The sequence below is a fragment of the Vanrija albida genome (assembly GCF_041260175.1).
Source record: "Vanrija albida strain AlHP1 chromosome Unknown contig_3, whole genome shotgun sequence".
NCBI classification, from domain to species: Eukaryota; Fungi; Basidiomycota; class Tremellomycetes; order Trichosporonales; family Trichosporonaceae; genus Vanrija; species Vanrija albida.
Genome location: NW_027191422.1, coordinates 1,029,721 through 1,050,731, shown reverse-complemented (window position 1 = coordinate 1,050,731; position 21,011 = coordinate 1,029,721). Strand labels below are relative to the sequence as shown.

General features: G+C 63.7%; 7 protein-coding genes across 7 annotated transcripts; 3 read left to right on the top strand and 4 right to left on the bottom strand.

Annotated features, from left to right (window-relative positions):
• Positions 1-844: 844 nt before the first annotated feature.
• Positions 845-2,273, bottom strand: Q8F55_003718 (uncharacterized protein; the record flags this gene model as incomplete). Its single annotated transcript, XM_069352248.1, has 4 exons — positions 845-1,114; positions 1,153-1,215; positions 1,267-2,001; positions 2,064-2,273. 4 exons carry the CDS (start codon positions 2,271-2,273, stop codon positions 845-847), a joined length of 1,278 nt encoding a protein of 425 aa, XP_069209666.1.
• A 3,500-nt stretch (positions 2,274-5,773) lies between these two features.
• NCL1 (tRNA (cytosine-5-)-methyltransferase ncl1) lies at positions 5,774-8,361 on the top strand (the record flags this gene model as incomplete). Its single annotated transcript, XM_069352247.1, has 8 exons — positions 5,774-5,831; positions 5,882-5,989; positions 6,027-6,121; positions 6,158-6,440; positions 6,478-7,514; positions 7,552-7,876; positions 7,922-8,097; positions 8,136-8,361. The coding sequence occupies exons 1-8, from the start codon at positions 5,790-5,792 to the stop codon at positions 8,359-8,361; spliced, it is 2,292 nt and encodes a 763-aa protein (XP_069209665.1). The 5' UTR covers positions 5,774-5,789.
• A 498-nt stretch (positions 8,362-8,859) lies between these two features.
• Q8F55_003716 (uncharacterized protein) lies at positions 8,860-9,840 on the top strand (the record flags this gene model as incomplete). The annotated part of the gene is made up of 5 exons (XM_069352246.1): positions 8,860-8,876; positions 9,021-9,184; positions 9,229-9,330; positions 9,378-9,446; positions 9,482-9,840. 5 exons carry the CDS (start codon positions 8,860-8,862, stop codon positions 9,838-9,840), a joined length of 711 nt encoding a protein of 236 aa, XP_069209664.1.
• Positions 9,841-10,103: 263 nt separating this feature from the next.
• On the bottom strand, positions 10,104-11,307 carry Q8F55_003715 (uncharacterized protein; the record flags this gene model as incomplete). Its single annotated transcript, XM_069352245.1, has 4 exons — positions 10,104-10,388; positions 10,581-10,753; positions 10,824-11,005; positions 11,039-11,307. The coding sequence occupies 4 exons, from the start codon at positions 11,305-11,307 to the stop codon at positions 10,104-10,106; spliced, it is 909 nt and encodes a 302-aa protein (XP_069209663.1).
• Positions 11,308-12,126: 819 nt separating this feature from the next.
• On the bottom strand, positions 12,127-14,379 carry Q8F55_003714 (uncharacterized protein; the record flags this gene model as incomplete). Its single annotated transcript, XM_069352244.1, has 2 exons — positions 12,127-14,043; positions 14,098-14,379. The coding sequence occupies 2 exons, from the start codon at positions 14,377-14,379 to the stop codon at positions 12,127-12,129; spliced, it is 2,199 nt and encodes a 732-aa protein (XP_069209662.1).
• A 1,459-nt stretch (positions 14,380-15,838) lies between these two features.
• On the bottom strand, positions 15,839-17,747 carry PFA3 (palmitoyltransferase for Vac8p; the record flags this gene model as incomplete). The annotated part of the gene is made up of 8 exons (XM_069352243.1): positions 15,839-16,085; positions 16,129-16,461; positions 16,512-16,618; positions 16,655-16,806; positions 16,844-16,891; positions 16,931-17,475; positions 17,514-17,616; positions 17,663-17,747. 8 exons carry the CDS (start codon positions 17,745-17,747, stop codon positions 15,839-15,841), a joined length of 1,620 nt encoding a protein of 539 aa, XP_069209661.1.
• Positions 17,748-18,244: 497 nt separating this feature from the next.
• On the top strand, positions 18,245-20,918 carry Q8F55_003712 (uncharacterized protein; the record flags this gene model as incomplete). The annotated part of the gene is made up of 5 exons (XM_069352242.1): positions 18,245-18,625; positions 18,663-18,750; positions 18,798-18,985; positions 19,023-19,800; positions 19,855-20,918. The coding sequence occupies 5 exons, from the start codon at positions 18,245-18,247 to the stop codon at positions 20,916-20,918; spliced, it is 2,499 nt and encodes an 832-aa protein (XP_069209660.1).
• Positions 20,919-21,011: the final 93 nt, after the last annotated feature.

Here is a 21,011-nt window from a genome sequence, read left to right as displayed (position 1 = left end):
GGGCTTCGATGGGATGGATGGAGTTGGTTGCGAGACGGAGTTGGTGGCGAGATGCAGGTGGCGAGATTGGGTTGGTGGCGAGGAAGACGTTTGTGGCAGTTCGTCAGTTATCTTTGAACGAGTCTGCAACACGTTTGGTGACAGCTTTTACGGTTTTGGTGCATTGTCGCACATCTAACTAGTTACGGAACTGGCCTTGTCTGCGCCCTATTGACTTTTGTTCTCTCTATTCCGACGGGGTAAAATATAACACGCCTCGTTCCTTCCCAATCCTGTCTCGACCTGCCCTCTATGCTCGTTCTTCGACCACCTCCGAGTCGTAGACCACAAACCAACAACTGCTCCACACACGCCACCCCACACAGCCACACCACCGACCACTGCTTCCCCTCCTCGTACTCTCGGCGCCCTCCACTCAGCGCGCAGATCCAACTGGTAACGGCTTCGAATCCGCTCACGCGGCTCACGGCTCAAGCAATAAAGCGAGCGGGTGTGCGGCGGAGTCTGGCAATCGGCGTAGAACCAGGGAAAATTCTGCAAACGCAGTGGGGATGACACTCGAAGGTAACGACGAGGTTGACAATGGGGGATGATGGGATGCGCAGAGGACATGGCAGCACAGCGCCAGCCAGTCGTACGTCACAGGAAACTGATCTCAAAACTGAACACAGGGGACTTACAGCACAGAGACGCGACACTTGATTGCGTCTAGGCGGGGTATACACAAATTGCTGGCCAAGTCCGAGTGCGTCCACTCGAACCAGGGAGAAAGAAGTGCTGGAGTGATGATGTCGGGGTGTTGATATTTTTGGGGGTTTTCTTGTTGTCCGTTCGGAATCTCCATCTAAAAGTCGACAAGGGCCGCCTCCCAGGCCCACTCCTCACCAGTCACCATGGGCGCCGCGACACCGACCGCGCTGCCTGGGACCACGGGCGAGACGCCAACGCCGGGCTTGGAGCCCTCGAGCGTCTCGAGGAGGTCGTTCATCTCCTGGTCCCATTGGGCCGCCGAAGCGCCCTCAGGGAACCAGCCGTCCGCCTGGTCGCCATCTTGAATCGAGATGCGGTCGCCCGAGGAGGCAAACGACGCGTCGATTCCGCCGAGGTCCAGCCCCTGAGGCGCGCCAGCTGCACGATCACCCTCGCCACGACGGCCAACCTCTGTCCGTTCGCCGGCAAGTCCAAGTTGATTCCTGTCAAAGAGCCCCTCGCCCGCTGCAGGGCCGCGTCGCGCCTCACTGAAGAGACTGACGACGAAGTCGCCACCGCTGCGGGGTGGCGAGCGACGGGAGTTGACAGGTCAACAAAGGAAGAGAAAGCGTCCGAAGTCGAAGATGACTGAACGTGGGTGGGGTGGGAAGGTGCAGTGTCGAGCTCGGTCTGGAGACGGAGAGGCGACTGGACAGCCTCGCGAGCGACGGTCGGGTACATGGGAGGGGAGAGAGTAGCCGACATGCCGGGGGCGGGCTGCTGGAAAGGCGTGTTGGGCAGGGCCATGCCGTTGGGGGCAACGGGGGTGGCCTGGCCGTCGACGGGGGCGTTGTACGCCGAGAAGAACGTGGCGGCCTGCTTGACAATGTTCTCAAGCATGCCAACGCGCCAGCGGAGGGCAGCGTTCTCGGCGCGAATGTCGTTGGCGAAGTCGGCCGAGACGGGGCCCGTGATGGGGATGGGCTCGGGTGCCTCGGTGGGAGGGGCAACCGTGGTCGAGATGAAGGGCTTGATGTCCTCCTGGACGTCGGCCGGAGGTGGTGCGACAGTCGCGAGGTTGACGCCGCCGCCAGCGCTAACAATCTCGGCGGGGATGCCGAGGTCGGAAGCGAGCGAGACAATCGAGTTGGCGGGGGACGACTCGCGAGTCTTCATAGGGGAAGAGGGGGTCGAGCCGGTCCGGAGGACACGGTTCTCGGCCTCGAGCTCTACAACGCGCTGCTCGAGCCAGGCGAGGTGCGCTTTTCGTTGGTTGCGGGAACGCTGAGCCGACTCGCGGTTTCGGATAGTCTGTGCGGGTGTTAATATCGCAAAGGACCGTGGGGCAGGCGGCTGCGCGCGGTTGCACTGACCCTTGCTTCCCTGCGCTGGGCCTTGGCCTTTGCCTCGTCGTCCATGTTCTCCTCGTCGATAGGCTCTCCGTCTCCAGCCTCGTCGGCGGCGTCGTCCTCATCGTCCTTGTCGGCCGACGAGGGGCGGGCGCGCTTGGCGGCAGGGGTGGAGGGAGGAACGGCCGAAGCGGCGCGCTTTGAGGATGAAGGGGTGGAGGTGACGTTTGACATGGTGGCAAAAGGTTGATTATTGACGTGCAGGCCTTTTGTGCGCGTGTGACTTGGGAGATGGGGCGTTATCTACGACGGAGTGGCGCAGCCTTGGGTCGTATCGAGTTTCGTTTCTTGAGTTGGGTTGATGTACTATGCTGGGGAGTTGTTGTATGCGGCGATGGGCGATGATATGATGATGAGGAAGGACGACGATACAAGATGTGAAGAGGCAAAAGGAAGAAAAAGAGGGGGGGCGCGACAAGGGCGACTGTTGAAAGAGGAGAGGGAGGCTGAGCGAGCTCGAGTGTAGCTGGGGGGGGGGGGTGGATGCAGTACACTGGACGCTGGCGTGGGTGGTCGGAGGGAAGGAGAAGGGGGGGCGGTGGGGGATGACTGGGAGAGTGGCCGGGGGGGCAGTGCCCGGCTTGGGGCTTAAGAAGCTTGTCGACGTGGAGCTATCAAGCGGGACCAAAATGGCGACTAGACACTGCGTGGGTGTGTGAACGGGGCACTGGACGCGCACGTCACCCAACGGACGGGGGGGGCGGGGCAGGGAAGGGCGCAGGCGCCAGGCGCAGCGCGCAACGGCAAAGCAAACCAACACAGCCACCGGGCGAGACGAGGCATGGGCGAGGGCGAGGGCGGGGCGCGGCGGCGGCGGGCATGCGGCGACGGGCTTCGGGCGATCCCACTTTGCCCATTCATTCACATGGGCTGGGCGTGGCCAACCCGCCGCCGCCTGCCTTCCCCGCGCCGCCGCCCGCCGCCACTGGCTGGGCTGGACTGGCTGGCTGGGTGAAAAGGACAAAAAGCTCGATTCATCCCTGAGCCGCTGAGAGGTGAGGAAAACGGTGACCTGGTTACGCCGGCCGTTGCGTTGCGTTGCGTTGCGTTGCGTGGGTTGCAGGTTGCAGGCGACTGAGCCACCCAATCATGCAAACGGTGGCCCACCGTGGCCCACTCACATACACCCACCAGCACACAATTTACCCCTGAATAGCACTGGACAATGCACTTTTGGCTGTTCCCGCCCCGCCCCCCTCCCCTTTGCACTTTCCCCTGCCCTTCCTCTTCGCAGCTAGCTAGCCCTGCCGCTCTCACGTTGGCTAATGCTAAAGTCCTAATGGATGGAACAGGTTGTCGCCTCGTGTGCCATCCTTTCGACCAAACATGTAACGCAAACCAAAGCATGCAAGCGCACCCTCGGGCCAGTGACGGATCGTGCTAGTAGTCTTGGCCCGCCGATGGACGCGCCCGGCGCTCACTCGCCGACCGAACAGTGCCCAAGCCCGACGCCGCAGCAGCCAAAGCCAAAAGTGGCCCAAACAACCAATCTCCTTCCTTTGAGGCGCCCAAGCTGTTTCGGTTACGGGCTAGAATGGCGCAGTCTGGCAGGCAGTGGTGCACCGCTGTGGCATGGAACACTACGCTGCAAGGCGCCCGCGCCCGGTCCATATCCATACCAGCTACCCACGCGTCCGCGCAATGCGGCGCGCACCGCGCAGCATCCGCGCCTCACTAGGAGCTAGTGCGATCTCTGAATCAGAGCGCGGCGCGCCGCGTCGTCAAGGCGGCTGGCCAAGAACGAGTCCATCTCCGCGTTATCCGCACAATTCATCCTTGCGGAGCCCTCAGAGTCTGGCTCGACGAGGCGTCACCCGCTTCTATTGGAGAATTAGAATGACCCAGAATGACTGCGACTCCACTCTGCGCTGCTGCTCCCTTCACCTGCCAAGCAATACATCCAAGGACTTTGCAAGGACTTTCAATGAAAAATGACGGAGGCTGAGACTGAGCTGCCCGAGTCACGTCAGAGCGGGAATCCCCTTCAACGCCCACCATGTCATTGTCGACTGCACGCAAAGGAAGCGGGCCTCGAACGGCTTGCGTGCTGCGCGTCATGCTCCAGCCGACCGACCGACCGGTCAACGGACAACCGGCGCACCCTCAAACAATGCATCCTTTGGTGCTGTGCCGTTCTGCTACACACCGTGACAATGAAAAGACAGAGGCCAATCGAGTGGCTCGTTCGGTCGGTAGAGCAGACGACGCGCGCGGCGCGCCTCGCCTCGCGACGAACGATGACCGGTCCGGTCTCGGCGGTGGTGCCAGGGGGTGCCGCGCGGTTGTCGTCGAGGAGAGAATGTTCTACGCGAATGAAACGGTCGCGGCGGGCGGTCGCGGTCGGTCGCGGGTATCGCAGAAGCCACACCCACGCTAGCTGGTACGCGCTAGGCGCTAGGTCTGTGCGGAGACGCGCGCGACTTTGCTGCGACCTGCGACTGCGACTGCGACGGCCCCCTTGCCCGGCAGTCACGCTCAGGTCCGGTGTCGCGGCTGGTGTGTGTTTGAGGGCCTGCGAGTCGGGCCCACGCGACGACCGTCTCCAGCCGCCCGCCCGCGCGTGCCTTCGCGTATGCATGTTACATGCTCCATGGGCTCCAGCGCTCCAGACCGCGTCGACCTTCCCACTGGCATTCGCTTGCGGCTCTTGCCAACAGTGACGTCTTTTGCGTGAGACAAGGCGAACGGCGACCCCAGGCGAGGCGGGAGGTGCGAGCGTCTGTCCGGGCGATCATTCTAGGGCCGCAGCCGCAGCCACAGGCGCAACCGCGCACCCGCAGGCAACCACGCTCGCTCAACTCACCGGATCCCACTGGAATCAAATCATGCACCTCGCCCATGACAGCATTTCCAGGCCCTCTGCCCGCTGCCACTCCCGCACAACCACCTCTCCGCAGTTTAAGCTCGGCTGCTTCATTGACCCCACCCGTCGCACCGTGCAGGGCCGAGGAACATGGCCATGTTCCGGATGCCCATGGCCGTGACGGTATCCAAGAGCGAGTTCGGCGAGGGTACAGGTGCAGAGTGACGCAGGAGGCTAATAGCCACCAATTGGGAGTGTGTGCCGTCTCCTGCGCCCGAGAGTGACGGCCGGCGTTCCTGTACCCCCGGCGTCTCGTCGGCGAGCCGGCGACTGGGCCGACGGCGCTCGCAGCGCAAGGAGCGCACGCAGCTCGCAGCCTCTTTGCCAAACCAGACGCGCTCGCGCGCTCGCGCAGCCACGGAATGACTCGTGCCCAGACGCCAGTGGCGCCCGGTGGCAGATGGCATTGGAGGATGAATCGTGGCGTGCGGCCCGCGCGGGGCAGGTCAATCGCGACAGGACTGCCGGCTGGCGATTGCGCGATTGCTCGCCCTCGAACGTTTATCAGATGGCCCACTGATTGCTTTGCGGGTGAGGTTTAACCTGGCGCTGCACTCGCCGGGAAGTGCGGAGCCCTGGATTCGCACTTCGCACCCTCGGCACTTGGTAGTCGGCCGACAAAAGCTTGGCGGAAGCAAAGTGGCTGTCGGGGCACGTGGTGCACGTGTCATTACGTGATGAGATGACCACGCGACTGCCACGCACCGACCAGATGGCCCAAGCCCCATCACGTGACTTACGTTTTCGTCGCCGCCAGTCCACTCTCCTCGATGCGATAATTTGTAGCCTCGAGCCCACAACACACCGTCTTCCAGAACCAAACAACAATGGGCAGGAAGCACAACGGCCGCGGAGGCCAGGCTGGCAAGGTGGGTTGTGCAGCCTGCCCTCTCGCTCCGCAGCCGCTGACCCCCCGCAGCACAATGACCGCAGGAACCGCACCAAGCCGCAGCGGGGCGGCGCCAACGACTGGAACAACATCGTGCCCGAGAACATGCAGAACGCCAACTTTGAAGAGTACTACAAGGTGGGTTTGGTCTTCTGCCGCCGCAGCTCACACCAAGGCGCAGAACATTGTCCCCGAGGACGAGTGGGACAGCTTCCTCAACATCCTCAAGGAGGAGCTGCCCACCACCTTCCGTGTGACGGGCTCGCGCGCGTGAGTGCCGCCTCGAGAGACCCGCCTGACCCCCAGCCACGCGTCCGTCATCAACGGCCTCATCAAGGACACGTACGTCCCCTCGATGCAGGACTGCGAGGTCGACGGCGTAAAGTACGACCCGCCAAACGCCATCGGCTGGTACCCCGAGGGCCTGGCGTGGGAGCTCTCGGCCCCCAAGCGTATCGTCCGCAAGCAGCCCGCGTTCAAGTCGTTCCAGCGCTTCCTCGTCGGCGAGACCGAGGTCGGCAACCTCAGCCGTCAGGAGGCCGTCTCGATGATTCCTCCCCTCCTCATGGACGTCGAGCCCCACCACCGCGTAGGTTGCAGCTCACTGTCGCATACTAACCTGCCAGTGCCTCGACATGTGCGCCGCCCCCGGCTCCAAGACGGCCCAGATCATCGAGGCCCTCAACCCGCACCACACCGAGTCGACCGGCATGCTCATCGCCAACGACGCAGACTACAAGCGCACCCACATGCTCGTCCACCAGACCGGCCGCATGCCCTCCAAGGGCCTGGTCGTGACCAACTTTGACGCCACCATGTTCCCCAACATCAGCCTCGGCGGCGGCGAGACGCTCAAGTTTGACAGGATATTGGGCGACGTCCCCTGCAGTGGAGACGGCACGATGCGCAAGAACCGCGAGATCTGGCGCAAGTGGTCACCCATGGACGGCAACAGCCTGCACATTGTCCAGCTCCGTATCCTCGACCGCGCCATGAACATGCTCAAGCCTGGTGGACGCCTCGTCTACTCGACCTGCTCGTTCAACCCTGCCGAGAACGAGGCTGTCGTCGCCGCCGCGCTCAACGCCCACCCCGGCGAGTACTCGATTGTCGACGTCTCGGACAAGCTCCCCAACCTCAAGCGCCGCCCCGGTATCACCACCTGGAAGGTCGCCAGCCACCCCGACGGCAAGAACGTGTACCACGAGACGTACGAGGCGTACCGCGCGGCGGTCGAGGCCGGCGAGGAGCGCGACAAGGACAAGGACAAGGGCATTCCCAAGACTGTCTGGCCTCCTGCCAACGCCACCGAGCTGGGTCTGGAGCGCTCTCTGCGTCTCCTTCCCCACGACCAGAACACTGGCGGTTTCTTCGTTTGCGTTCTCGAGAAGAAGCTCAAGCCCGATGCCGTTGCCGCCGACGCTGTGCGCGTCAACATTGACGAGCTCCCCGAGGCCGACGAGGGTGTCGAGGCCATTGACGACAAGGGAACGCTCTCGCTCAAGCGCCAGCTCTCCCCCAGCGTCGAGGCTGCCGAGGTCGCGGCCAAGAAGGCCAAGCTCGAGGCTGGCACTGCTACCAAGCGCGAGAAGCGTGACCTTGCGTTCCGCGAGGACCCCTTCTCGTTTGTCGACCCCGCCCATGACGAGGTGCAGAGCATTGTGTAAGTGCCGCTCGTTCGGGCCTAGCTAAACCCCCAGCAACTGGTTCCAGCTCAAGGACTCGTTCCCGCGCGACAAGCTCTTGGTCCGCAACGAGTACGGCAACCCGCTGCGCACCATGTACATTGTCAACGACGTCGTCAAGGCGGTTATCAGCAACAACGACTACACCCGTTTGCGCATGATCTCGGCTGGTGTCAAGGCGTTTGTGCGCCAGGACAGCCAGAAGCGTGACGAGATTGGCTGCAAGTGGCGTGTGTCGTCGGCCGGCATCCTCGAGGTGCTGCAGGACGTGCCCGAATCCAAGGTCCACACCGTTGGCCTCGACTCGTTCCGCACCCTCACGGAGGAGATGTACCCTCCGGTAAGTGGCGGTATTGGAGTGGGGTCCTTTGGCTGACACGTTCAGATTGACAAGTTCACCGGCGCGTTCAAGGAGCTGCTGGACAAGTCTGAGGTTGGCAACATGCTCATCAAGGTCGAGGCGGGCGAGGGTGCCGGCGGCAAGCTTGACCTGCCAATGTACCTGCCTGTGTGGAAGGCCAAGAACTCGATGTCTCTGCTCATCGACAAGAAGGAGAAGAGGTGAGTAGCAGGGAGCTGGAGCGCCACTGACGCCGCAGCGTGCTGTCCGAGCGTGTGTTTGGCGCCGACATTTGCAAGCCTGCGCCGCCCAGGAAAGACGACGCAAGCGGGCTCAACACGCCCGAAGTGAAGACGGAGGGCAACACGCCTGCCGTCAACACGGAGGTGAACACGCCTGTTGGGGAGGGCGAGGAGGACGCCGAGGGCGAGGCGGTGGAGGAGGAGGTGGGCGAGGACGAGGAGGAGGCAGCGCTGAACTCGTAGTTGTGGGACAGGACTAGCTAGGGCGAGGGTGCGCCGAGCTTAGACAGGTAGCACGCGGCGCGCCGTGGTGATAGATCTGCAACGATTGTACGCACTGTAGAGGTGTATGTCAGGTGTGATTGCATAGTGTGTCTGTGCGGGGGAGGGGCGGTCAGCCACACGACGTCGTCGGTGATGGGCGGGGGAGTGGGCGGGCTTGGGAATTTGGTTCCGGCGACGTCGGCCTGTGGATCTCATGTTGCCACTGACTGGGCTGGCTGGGCATGCGACAATGATCGGCAACCGACGACTTGGTTTGTTCCCAACAACTCATTCTATTCGCGCCACAACTCGCCGCATCGCATCGCATCGCACCGCATCGCACTTTGCAGCAGTATCTGCTGCTCGACCCGCCGCAGCGCAGCACCTCGGCACTAGCCACCCCGGGCCACCGGCCACCCCCGACCGTAACCGCCCATCTCGCGGCCGTCAGACCGGCGCATGTCGCTCGCAGCCAGGATGGACCAGCTGACGTGGTGGGTTGCTTGGGGGCGATGCAGCGCTGACATGGCAGGGACTAGTGCGTTGCGTGGTTGTGGACGCCGGCGGCGTTGCTGACTCTTGTCCCCTTGTTGTTGTCGGCCCTAACCATGCCCGGCTGCCCTTCATTCGCACCGCAGCATCCTCAAATACGTGATTGTCGGCGACGCGTCGGTCGGCAAGTCGTGCCTCCTCGTGCGCCTCACCGACGACCGCTTCGCCGCGGCCGAGCCGACCCTCGGCGTCGAGTTTGGCAGCCGCATCCTCAGCGTCGGGGAGAATGGCAAGCGGGTCAAGGTTCAGTGTAGGTCGCCTGCGTGGGTCGCCGTGGCGCGCTGACGCCGCCAGGCTGGGATACCGCCGGCACCGAGTCGTTCCGGAGCATCACGCGCAGCTATTTCCGCGGCGCGGCCGGCGCGCTGCTCGTCTACGACGTGACACGGCGGGAGAGTGAGTGGGGTGGGAGAGGGGCTGGGAGCCAGCTGACATAGCCGCAGCGTTTGAGCACGTCACGTCGTGGCTCGACGACCTGCGCGCGCACGCCGACGAGAACGTGTCGATTATTCGTAAGTCGGCCAGCCATGCCCCGCTAACCCCCCAGTCGTCGCAAACAAGACCGACCTGTGCTCGTCTGCACCTACCGCCGTCCCGCAAATACAGTACGGGGTCGCGATCCCGCACGCGGCCGACGAGGGCGACGAGCCAGCGCCGGCCGAGGCCGCCGCCGCTGCCGCAAAGCTGCGCCCACGCGCCGTGTCGACGATCGAGGGCGCCCTCTTCGCCAAGGAGCACAACCTGCTGTACGTCGAGACGAGCGCCAAGGAGGGCTGGGGCGTCGTCGACGCGTTCGAGTGGACGGCGCGCCAGATCCTCGAGCGCGTCGAGCGCGGCGAGTTTGAGCGCCGCAAGCCGTCGGGCGTGGCGCTGGACGCGGGGAAGGCCAAGGGGGGTTGTTGCTGAGTTGGGGGAGACGCGCCAGCGCACGCACGCCGCGCACGCCACTGTAGACGACGACGACACACACGCCTCTGTACTTGTATGGGTTTAATGCATCTGCATCGGGTAGCGGCGGTGGGCGGCGGCGCGGCGCGGCGCGGCGCAGCGACAATGTGGCAAGAAGTGGCATAGCAATGGTAATGTATCAAGATGAAGCTGGGGCGTGCGGTGTGCGATGCGTCCAGATGCGATGGGGTCCCCTGACCCGTCCGTCTCCCCCACGAGGCCTACCAATGCCTGCCCCTCGTCTCCTCTGCCGACCGACTGCGCCAGATCATGACGAGCGCGATCGCCTTGAACAGGCACGCGAGCGAGCTGGCGAACCACGCGCTGATAAACTGCTCGGCGCCGAGGCCGAGGAACGAGCCGATCCAGAACACGGTGAGGTAGACGATGCGGCGGTCGCGCGGCACCTGCGGCGTGTGGCTGAACAGGAACGTGTCGGAGATGAGGCCTGCGTACGCGGATGTCACCATGGCCGTCGGCATTTCGGGCACGCCGAGGTTTGTTGCCTGGGGTGTGAGCGCCACTGCACTACGGGGATCTCGGCGGCGCGCCACTACGGCCGGCGGGACATGCGGCGCCACCTCGGCCTTGGTCGGCGCGGCGTGCGCGTGCGGCGCCACCTCGGTCTTGGTCGGCGGCGTGCGCATGGCACGCCGCCCGCGGGCTATGCCTCGCCTCGCGGCGCTCAGCCCACTCACCATGACCACCTGCGGCCCGCCCTGGATCGCGCTCAGCAGCATCGGCACCCACGCGTGCTCGCCCTCGGGCGTGTACGCCGTCGGCGCGAGCGGGCTCACGAGGAAGCAGAACGCGGCGAGCACGGCGACCTGGTAGCTCATTGTCGCGAGGACCCAGGCGCGGCGGCGATGGCCTGGGGCGTTGGCGTTAGCTCGTTAGTCGGGGGTTCCGAGACCGCCAAGTCGCCTCGGCGGTGCACTCACCAAACCACGCGCCGAGCTGGCCGAAGAGCAGGCCGGCGCCAAAGAACCCGCCGAGCGCCGTCGCCGTCAAAATCAGCTTCTTGCTCCCCCTATGCAGCGCGGCCAGGGTGAGGAACACCGTGTTGCCCGTCTGGTTGGTCGTGAACGTGCCGAAGAGGGTGAACATGACCGCGTCGAGCATCCTGGCGTGAGCTCGGCCGGGTGGAGCAACTCACGACGTGCTCAGCGTGATCACGAGGTTGGAGTATACCATATCCGGCGGGCCGAGGTCCTCGTTCAGCCAGTCGGCCCACGCCGCGCGCGCGTGCAGCTGGCGCTTGCGCGCCGCCCAGGCGTCGGCCTCGAGGTCGCCGGTGTGCGGTGCGTGGGGGTGCGCGTCGGGCGCGAGCAGCGCGTCGGCCTCGCCCGGCGACGGCGGCGGGGAAGGCAGCAGGCTGTCGTCGACGTCGACCGCGCCGTACGTGTAGCTGTGTCTGTGGGCCATGCGGGGGTGTTGGGGGGAGGGGCAAGTGAGAAGGGCGAGGTTTGTCGAGGTAGGACTCGCGGCGTCGCGTGCCGGCTTTGCTTGGTGCGCAGGCGCTAGTGGTTTGTTTTGACACAGACCAAGCAAGCCAAGAGACGACCCACCGTCGCAAAAGTTACAAACTGCCAAGAAGCTATACTCGACGCAAGGTCTCCGGATCGACGCCGGCCGCCGTGCGCTGCGCAATGCATCCGAATGCCAGGCCGGCCTGCGACCGCGTAGCCCGCCATCGCGCGCTCTGTCGCTGCTCCGACCTTTGCCTCGCGCGACAATCACCCCCGATGACGACAGCCGGAATACCAAATGCGTCCGCGGATTTGGGAAATAGATAAGGGACCGTGTGGGAGCGTGTGCCACAGCGACAGCGGCTGGTTTGAACGTGCTCGACGCCGCTGCATTCCGCAGCATGCAGTCTGCCACTCGCTTGCACGACTGCGCATGCCATGGCGAACGAGGTGCTCACGCCGGCGTGCTCACGGCCGCTGCTCGCGCCGCGACACCGCTCCCCGCGGCACGAGCACGACAGCGGGCGCATCCTGCGGCCCGCTGCGGCACAACTCGCACGCCAACCACGACCCACACCCCGCCACACCCCGCCGGCGAGTCAATATGCATACATCTTTGCTACAGCGCTGCCGCTCGGCGGCAGCGTCTCGTCTATGTCGTCATTCGTGTCTATTTGTGTGTGCGTGGGTAGGTGTGTGCGCAAGTCGCAGGTGTGTGCGCCAACGCGCACGCGCAGAGTCTTCTAGATGTGATCGTCGACGGATCAACGCCCGCCTAGAACCCATTGCCGTTGGGCACAAAGCCCAGCGAATAAATCTTGTTCTCAAACGCGTGCAGGTCCGGGTCGTTGTGCCAGCCCCAGATCTCGACCGGGCTGCTCCAGTCCGGAATAACAGAGTACGGGCGCGGCGGCTCGGGCTCGCCAACGCGCTTGGCCTCGTCGGCCGCCTCCTGCCACTCGGCAATCGCCTCGTCGACGACCGTCGTGTTGAACCCCTCGCGGTACTTTTCGTCCTCCTTGATGCGCGCCTCGGGCCGCACGTCGACATAGTCGAGGTCGATGCACAGCGCTGACAGGCTGCCGCCGTGGTACTTGGCCTTTACGCCGCGCTCGCGCACCGCGCGGCGCATGATCATCTCCTGCGCCGGCGCGCGCGCGTACCCGTACTCGTCGGCATCGGCCAGCATGTCGCAGTCGACGTCGCCGAGCCCGCGCTTGTCGCCGTCCTCGGGCTTGATTCTCGGCTCGCCCAGGCGAGCAGTCGCCGGCGACGCGGGCCACGTGTTGAACAGCGGCAGCTGCTTGGACCGGCCCCACGAGAAGCCGAGGCCAATGCCCGACGGCACAGTCTTCATGAGGTTGTAGTGCACGAACAGCGGGACGCCCCAAGCGTCGTGCTGGATCATGCTGAGCGCGCAGAAATCGCCAGAGAGCGTGCCGCCGGGGAGGCCGCCCGCAGCCACCCAACGGCCCGGCACAGCCCAGCGCTTGCGCAGCATGAGCATGGCCCAGCGGAAGATGTCCTTGTCGCCGTCGGAAAAGTAGAACCAGTAGCTGTGGTTGTAAAGCATGTACTTGATGAGGTAGAAGACGTCGAGGTGGCGCGCCTTGTCGATGTACATCTGGCCCGTCTCCATCTCCCACTCGTCGCGGCACTTGACGCCGGCAATGGCCCACATGGGCGAGTTGCCGCTCGTCTTCCAGTAGTCGGGCGTGCACCAGATGCCAAGGCGCTCGTAGCCCGGGGCCTCGAACATGTACTCGGGGTCGCGCGCCGGCACACTGTCCGAGTCGAGGTAGAGCACCTCGCGCCACGGGCACTGGATCACCGCGATCGCCTTGAGGTGGTAGCTCTTGTTGTGTTTGGGGTCCTTCTTCTGCCCAACAGCGGAGACGAGGGTCACGTTGAGGTCGGCCAGCTGCTGGACAATCTCGTCCTCTGCGTCGGGAGCCTCCTCGGGGAAGTGGTACTGCAAGTCAGCTATGCCCCTCTCGTCGCTGCCACTCACAACCTGCACCGGCAGCTGCGACCCGTACGAGCGGAGCATCTGCACCGACCACTTTACGCGCATGAGCGTGTCGACGTTGCCGGCGACCATGACGATGCCGCGGCCCTCGCCGTAGTCCTTGAGCTCGGCCGAGTCGACGAGCGTCTCCATGTGGTTGATGAGCTCCATGCGCTTCTCGTGCACAATGGCGCGGTCCATCGACGCCCACACATTCGCGCTCTTCTGGATCATGTGCGTGTTGTGCTGCTCGCTAATAGTCGTGCACTTCTCGAGGTTCCACTGCACAAACTTGCCGAGCTCGACCTCGCCCTCGATGGCGCCGCGGCCCCCAGGCGCATTGCGCCACACCTCGAGCCGCTCCTTGAGCGTTGCGCCCACCGGCAGCGGGTCGGACGCGACGTCGATCGCACGGCGCGACAGGCCGCCATAGAACGGCGAATAGTCCTGCGGGCTCGGCAGCGAAATGTCCGCGGCGGCGCCCACGCTCGAGCCGTGCAGCGCCGATGCGGCAGCCGTCTTGCTCGGCTTCTTCTTGGGCGCTGCCGTCGTCGTCGATGACATGGCATCATCGGCGCCGGCCCCGGCGCCCTCGTGGTGCCCGCTCCCAGCGTGCACGTTGAAGCCTGGCGGGTCATCGTCCCCGCTCGGCTCGTGGTGGGCATCGGCTCGGACAATATTCAACTACGGCTGTCAGTTATCTGGCCCGCGGCCATTGACGCCACCACCACCACTTACGCCAGTATCGCGGTGGTACACGAGGAAAATGAGCGCGATGAACACGCCGACGACGAGCGCGCGGCGCACGAGGCCGGAGCGCGCGCCGCTGCCGGTCGGGCTGACGGCGAGGCGGGCGCGCGTCCACAGGCCGCGCTTTGCGGGCGAGTAGGCGCTCGCGCCGGCCTCGACGAGGCGCGGACTTTTGGGGTACGGCCTGCCCATGTCGTCGGTGTCGTCGCCTGGGATGTGCGACTGGTGCTTTTCGGCGGCTGATATTTCAATGTCGTCGGGGCGAGTCATGGCGCGTGCTGCGGGTGCTGCGTGTGCAGAGCCCTAGGTGGGTATCTGAGCTCGCGCCGGCGTACCGGGTTGGTGGTGTGCTTAGGGTCGCGTCGAGGGTGGAGGCGGGGTGGGCTTGCACCTATGGTGGGGTGGCGTCGGCGGTGATGGAAAAAGACCAAGGAAGGGGTCTTGGAGGAGAATAGAACAGAACAGGGCTGCACAGACTGATGGCGAGCAAAGCAAGGGGGGGGAGAAGAATGATGATACAAGAGAAGAAGAGGATGGGTATAAGCTTGAAGCTTGCGTGCGTGCGTGCGTGCGTTGGTGCGTGCGTCGGTGCGTTTCGCGACGGCCGCGCAGCGCAGACAACGCAATCTAGCAGAGGCGAGGCATGGCAGCAGGGCGGCGGTGGGTGCTGCGACTGGCTGCCTGGGTGGTGCTGGCTGGGTGGTGTCGGTGGGTGCCACTCCGAGCGAGGTCCAAGGGCAGACGAATCAAGGGGGAGGGGTGGGGTGGGTGGGTCGCAGATCTGACGGGGGTTAGACCAGAGGGCGGATCTCGAAACGGCGCATCAACCGCGAGGCCGAATCTCGAAACGGCGCAATAACCGCGACATGCCACCCGGGAGAGCGATGACGCGCGCCGCCAGAGGGGTGGCAGGCATGTGCTCGCTACGGCCGGCGGGCTGTTTCGTGCAGTGCCCGCGGCGTGCCTCTGGCCCACGCACGTTGTCCTGCCCGCTACTCCCCCCGGCCCCAACTCATGAGAAACGCATCGTGTCTTGGTGTCGTCTCGGCGCAGCAGTTTATAGCACCTTTTTGTGGAGACGAGTCGGTCAGGGAAGCGAGGGGATGGCAACTGGAGTGGCCGCAGCAGCGAGAGTGACGCTGCATAGCGAGGCAGCTGCGAGGCACTGCCTACCGCAGCACTGTTGCCAGCGCCGTTGCCTCGTCTGGCATGACCTCGTTCTGATACACGAGGAGGGCAACGATCGCGGCCCATAGCCCCGGCCCGCAAAGCACACAAAGCACACACACACAGCTGCACTTACCACTGTTTGCCCCGTTCCTCGCGTGACACCTCGACTGGCACGGCAGCCAACAATCGCACACGCGTCCCAGAAGACGCGTTCTTGCCCAACTCGCGCTTCACACTGCACACTCCCTCACGGCGTCATGGCCTGCGCACGCGTTCTCAACAGGTGTTGTGTTCTCAACGGCCGCTGCATTCTCAACAGCCGCTCCGTTCTCAACCGGTGCCTCATGCCTGGACTGTTCTATACAGCAAAGACGCTGACGTGTATGCCATGGTCGCCATCGGCCACCGCTCGCAGCACTCCGCTCCACTCCGCCGCGTAGCCGCCCCACCCCGCTTCTCACTTACTCATACGCAATGTCAATGTTCATATGCGGGGTGTGTGTGTGTGTGTGTCTATACAAGGAGTGGCGGCCGCGCCGCCGCATGCGAAGTGCAGCTCTCACTCGTCATCGCTCCCTCCGCTCTCGCTCTCCGACTCGCCGATCGTCCATTGATTGCCGTTGTTCCGCTCGACGTGATATCCAGGGACGTGGGGGCCGCCGACGTTCTGCGGAGTCGAGTGACCGGATGATCGGCTGGGTGGCAGCGCGCCAGGCTTCAATCCGAGCCGCAGCTCCGTGGTAACACTCTTGAGACGCTCCAGGCCTTGCTTGTCATAGTCAAAGTAGTGCCCGCCAGTGGCAGCCCTGTAGAGTCAGCGGCCGTTCAAACCCGCTTCAGCACGCTCACTTCATCCTCGGCCTTGACAGGGGCCACGCTGCCGAAGCTACGTCGTGTGCGACCTGCTTCCACGACCCTGGGGGTGCGGACGCGACAGCATCTCCCAGCATGACAGAGCGCAGGTTGTAGCGCCATCCCATGTCGAACACATTGATCGCACGAGCTTCTCGTCGCAGACGAGTGCGTTCGGGCCTGGTGAGAATGTGGTCTGGCCGCCATGCTCCAGGGGTTCGGTAGCGCGACCCTCGGGCACCCAGTTCTTCCACCACGCCGCGTGTCTCCGAATCCAACAAAGCTGTGGGAACGTTACGGAAAAAGTCTTCCAGAGTGGATCGGTTGTTCCTGGGAGTGTCAGCGAACATGACGGTGCAGACTAAGCGGTCGTCACTCACAACACCAGATACCAGTGGTAGGCAGCAAGAACTCCAACCGCAAGAGTGAGGGTGCCGCCGACAATCGCCAGCAACATGTGAAGCACAGGAAGGAAGCTGATGCGCGTCTGCAGCGTTAGACTAAGCACCTCTCGACGACTCACCTCCCACGTCTCGTCCATTTCGCCTGCAGCATAAGGGCCAGGATTCACCGGGCCGGGCTCGTTGAAGAAACGGTAAGCCTCCATGCCCGCTTGGCTCGCTCCATACCCAGCCATCAACGCCGCGTACGTGACAAACAGCATGAACGCCTTGTCTGTGTGTGTCAGTGCCTGACTGTGCAGGTGACTCACAGTTGTGGTACCCAACACAGTTGTCAAGCCACGGGCAATGATGGTCCACTGGTTGGTTAGTTCGCACGATACTCGAATACCACCCACTCTTCAGAACACACTGGCCACAAGCGCGACAGTGGTGGCATCGGTCCGGTTTCCAGCCATCGCACTTGCGACACCAGCGGTGCCCGCCCGTGCCGAGTTTGGCCATGAGGGGCTGCCCGGCGGCCATGCCGACGTTCTCCTCCTCGTCCTTGGCCAGCAGCGCGCGGTCCTCGCTGTCATCTTCGTCGTCGTCTCTGTACTCGTTTCCTCTTGCCTCAGCGCTCTGCGGCTCGACTTGGCCTTCCTCGGCGATGGGCGGCGGTTGCTCAGAGTACGACGGCGGCGACCGACGTGGGGCTGCGGGCCGCAGCAAGCGCAGCGGGATGTCGTCGTCATCGCCGACGCTCGCGTCCGTGATGGTTATCCGCGGAATGATGCGTCCGTTGCGCTGCTGGCGATGCTGGGACCGCACAGCTCCCTCATCTGGCTTCAGGGGGCGGGCACCTTGCGGCGTTAGGGACTTGTCTGGCCGTATTGGGCGGCGTGCGCACGCGACGCTGAACGAGATGATGGACATGAAGAGGAGCGCGGTGTAGATGACGACCCTGTGTGATTAGATGTGGTAGGGCGCTATTGAGCTCACTGGCAGAGAAAGCGGCCGACCTCATGCCGCTGCAGTAGGACCTCATAGACGGACACCGAGCCGATGAACAGCGCCGAGGGGATGAACAGCAGCAGCCATGCACCTGAACGTAAGCATGGTGTAGCTGGCCTGCAACAAATTCTACCTACCGACAACAGGGAGACGCTTAACAATCCGCCTGACCGTGTCGTGCGAGTGGTTTGACGCCTCGCCCTCGGACGGGTGGACACTCATATTGTGGCGATCTCGGTGAGAAGTGGGTGTGGGTGGTGTGCTGGGAGCGCACAGTGACGCTCCCTAGAGGCCTTGTGAGCTCTTTTTGGTACTCCTAGTGTCCCCGTCTGCGTAGGACAGAGAATGTTTGACTGGAATCGAGAAAGTTGCAATGTTTGTGAGTGACGAGGAAGACGTCGACGACGACCAACTCGTGTAAGCACAGCGCACAGCAACGGGGGCGGCGGGCGGGCAACCTGCAACACGGGGACTCCACAAGGGGTCCATGTGGCAATCACATTACGTAACTATGATCGCCACAAGCGGGAGCAAATACTTGGAAGGAAATCAGTCACCAGGCAGGCTGGGGTGGGACAACAACAACACACGGTTGCACACTCCAGAGCCTGCCTGCCTGCACAAACACTGACTAGCACCCACACCACTCGGACTCTCGACTCACCCCTCTTCGCACTTGCACATTCTCTGCGCACAAGCACATACACACAGTCTGCGCAATGCCCACACAATCGGCATCACCGTCACCGCTACGGCCCAAACATCTAAACAAGAAGCACACCTCGGTGGTTGCCGACTCAAACTCGCCCACCCCGTCCCCCCTCCGCTCATCTATCAAGGCCAACCTCAAGATGAACGACGATGCGGCCGAGCGTGCCGCCCGGAGACGGTCAGCGCACTTTGGCGACCTCGGAATCGGCAAGGAGAACGTCAACAGCGATGGCGTGCAGTCCCGCAAGGCGTCGGCCATGTCCAGCAAGGACGGACCCCAGCACCAGCGCCGTGCCAAGCGCCTCAGCGCCGTCGCTCCCGCCATCCCCGTCAGCATGGAGGTCATGAACACCAACTTTGAAGAGTGGATGAAGCTCGCCACGGACAACGTGGGTGTGACTGGCGTCGAAGAGTCTGACAGGATAGAAAATCACGTCGGCAAACACCTGGAACTTTGCGCTCATCGACTACTTCCACGATCTCACGCTGCTCCGCAACGGCCCTGATGACCAGAGTGGGTAGCCTCTGGGCCGCGGCTGGAGGCAGGGGCTGACCCAACAGGCATCAACTTCCAGAAGGCATCCTGCACCCTGGATGGATGTGTCAAGATCTGGACATCTCGTGTCGACAGTGTTGCCACTGAGACTGGCAAGCTGCTCAGCGGTCTTGCTGGTGGTGGCGGTGGAGATGGCGAAGACGGCGACGCGGATGACGACGACGAGACGGGCGAGCCCAAGGCCAGTCGCAAGGTGAGTGACACTGCCTCTGCTCCCGCTGACGCCCCAGACCCACCGCTCCGAAGCCACCCTCGCCAAGACCTTTGCCGCGCTCCAGGTCAAGAAGTTTGACCTCGAGTTCACCGTCGACCCTCTTTTCAAGAAGACCAGCGCCGACTTTGACGAGGGAGGTGCCATGGGTCTCCTGATGAACCACCTCGGCATCGACGGTACCGGCCGTGTCGTCTTTGATGCCGGTGATGCCGTCGTCGACGAGGACGATGAAGAGGAAGAGGAAGCACTCGAGGAAGAGATCATCGATATCACCGCTCTCCGCGAGTTCATCCCCACACCCGAGATCACCGAGGACCTCAAGATCTCGGACACTCTCGCAGCGTTCCACTTTAGCGCCGACCCGGCCGACATGCCCGACCTGGCCGCCATTGCAGGCCTGACGCTGACGTCCAACGACTACGCTGACGACCCGGTCCGCGAGGGCTCTGTCCCCTTGGGCAGCGGTGAAGCCGTTGACTTCTTCGGCGATGATGATTTCAACGGCGGCGGCGGCGGCGGTTTCGATGACGACGGCTCCGTCGCCGGCGATGTGGGCGGCTTTGGCGACGACGTCTTTGGCCCTGGGCCCAGCGCACCCGGTGGAGCCCTGGGCATGGCGCGCCCGGGTGAGGGCCACGGTCCCTTCGACCCCCGTCACGGCGCTGGTCAGGAGCTCGTGATGGCGCTCGTCGACACGGACGACAACGACGGCATGTTCGACTACTTTGACAGCGGCTTTGCCAAGGCGTGGGCTGGTGCCGAGCACTGGAAGCTGCGTAAGGTGGCTCGCAAGGGTGAGTCGGATGTGGTCCACAGCGTGATCGAGGAGCCTATTCTGACTCCCCCAGACCCTGTCGCTGCCGCCGCTACAAGGGAAAAGAAGGAGAAGAAGGAGCCGTTCAAGATCGACTTCCTTGGCGAGTCGTCGCAGACAACCAAGGCGCTCTTCGCGCCTGGCACAAGGTCAGCGACGCAGCTCCCAGGCTCGTCGCGCCGCGGCACCAAGAAGTCGGCTGCCGCCGCCCGTCGAGAGGAGTGGCTGCTCCCCGACGACATGCACTTCAGCAGCCGGCAGCTGCTACGACTGTTCTTAAAGCCCAAGTTCGCCCTGCGCATGCGCCGATCAACAGCGCAATACGCCCAGAACCCGAACGGGGACATTGACGAGAACTTCTGGGCCCAGGCTGCCTCTGACCAGGCCGGTGGCGGGTTCGACCCAATGGACGTGGACGCCGCGCCACTTCCATTCGAGTCTCAGTTCTTCCACGACGATGGTGATGGAGACGACGACGCGTTCATCGACGACGCGCTCGACCCAGTAGACGACCTCGCACCGGGCGAGGAGCACGACGACCTGTGGCGGGCGACTCAGGGCCAGGAGTTGCGGCGTCCCCGGCCGGAGAACGTTCACTACGCCAAGAAGGCGAAGCGTGTCGACGTCAAGCGGCTCAAGGACGACATCTGGAACGACCTCAAGGTGCTCGTCGACGAGAGCGCGAGACCACAGGGCGCTGTTCCCGAGCTCGACCCCGAGTCCGAGTCGACACCAGCGAGCGACGCCGAGGCCGAGGCGCCACAAACGCCAAAGGAGCCGGTGCAGACGTTTGACAAGGTCATCCAGACACTACGCGGCTCGTACCCGCGCGAGAAGATGTCCGAGATCTCGACGTCGTTCTGCTTCATCTGCCTGCTGCACCTGGCCAACGAGGAGGGCCTGCGTATCGAGACTGCACGGACAGACGGGCTCGAGGGCGTCGACTCGGGCTTCAAGGGCTTTGCCGAGCTCGAGGACGACGGCACCGTCCGCCCGCCGCAGAAGCGCATGGATGAGGGCGACCGCATCGACCGCGTCGTCGGCGAGCTGCAGGCGCTCAAGGTCTACAAAGACCCAAATGCTGGCCGGGCGGCGTAAACCTAGGTTGGGGGGAGGTCGGGGGTTGATAGCTATCTCTTTTGCTCGTTGCCTGATGTACACTGGTTTTGACAACGGCAAGGTGTGGTATCA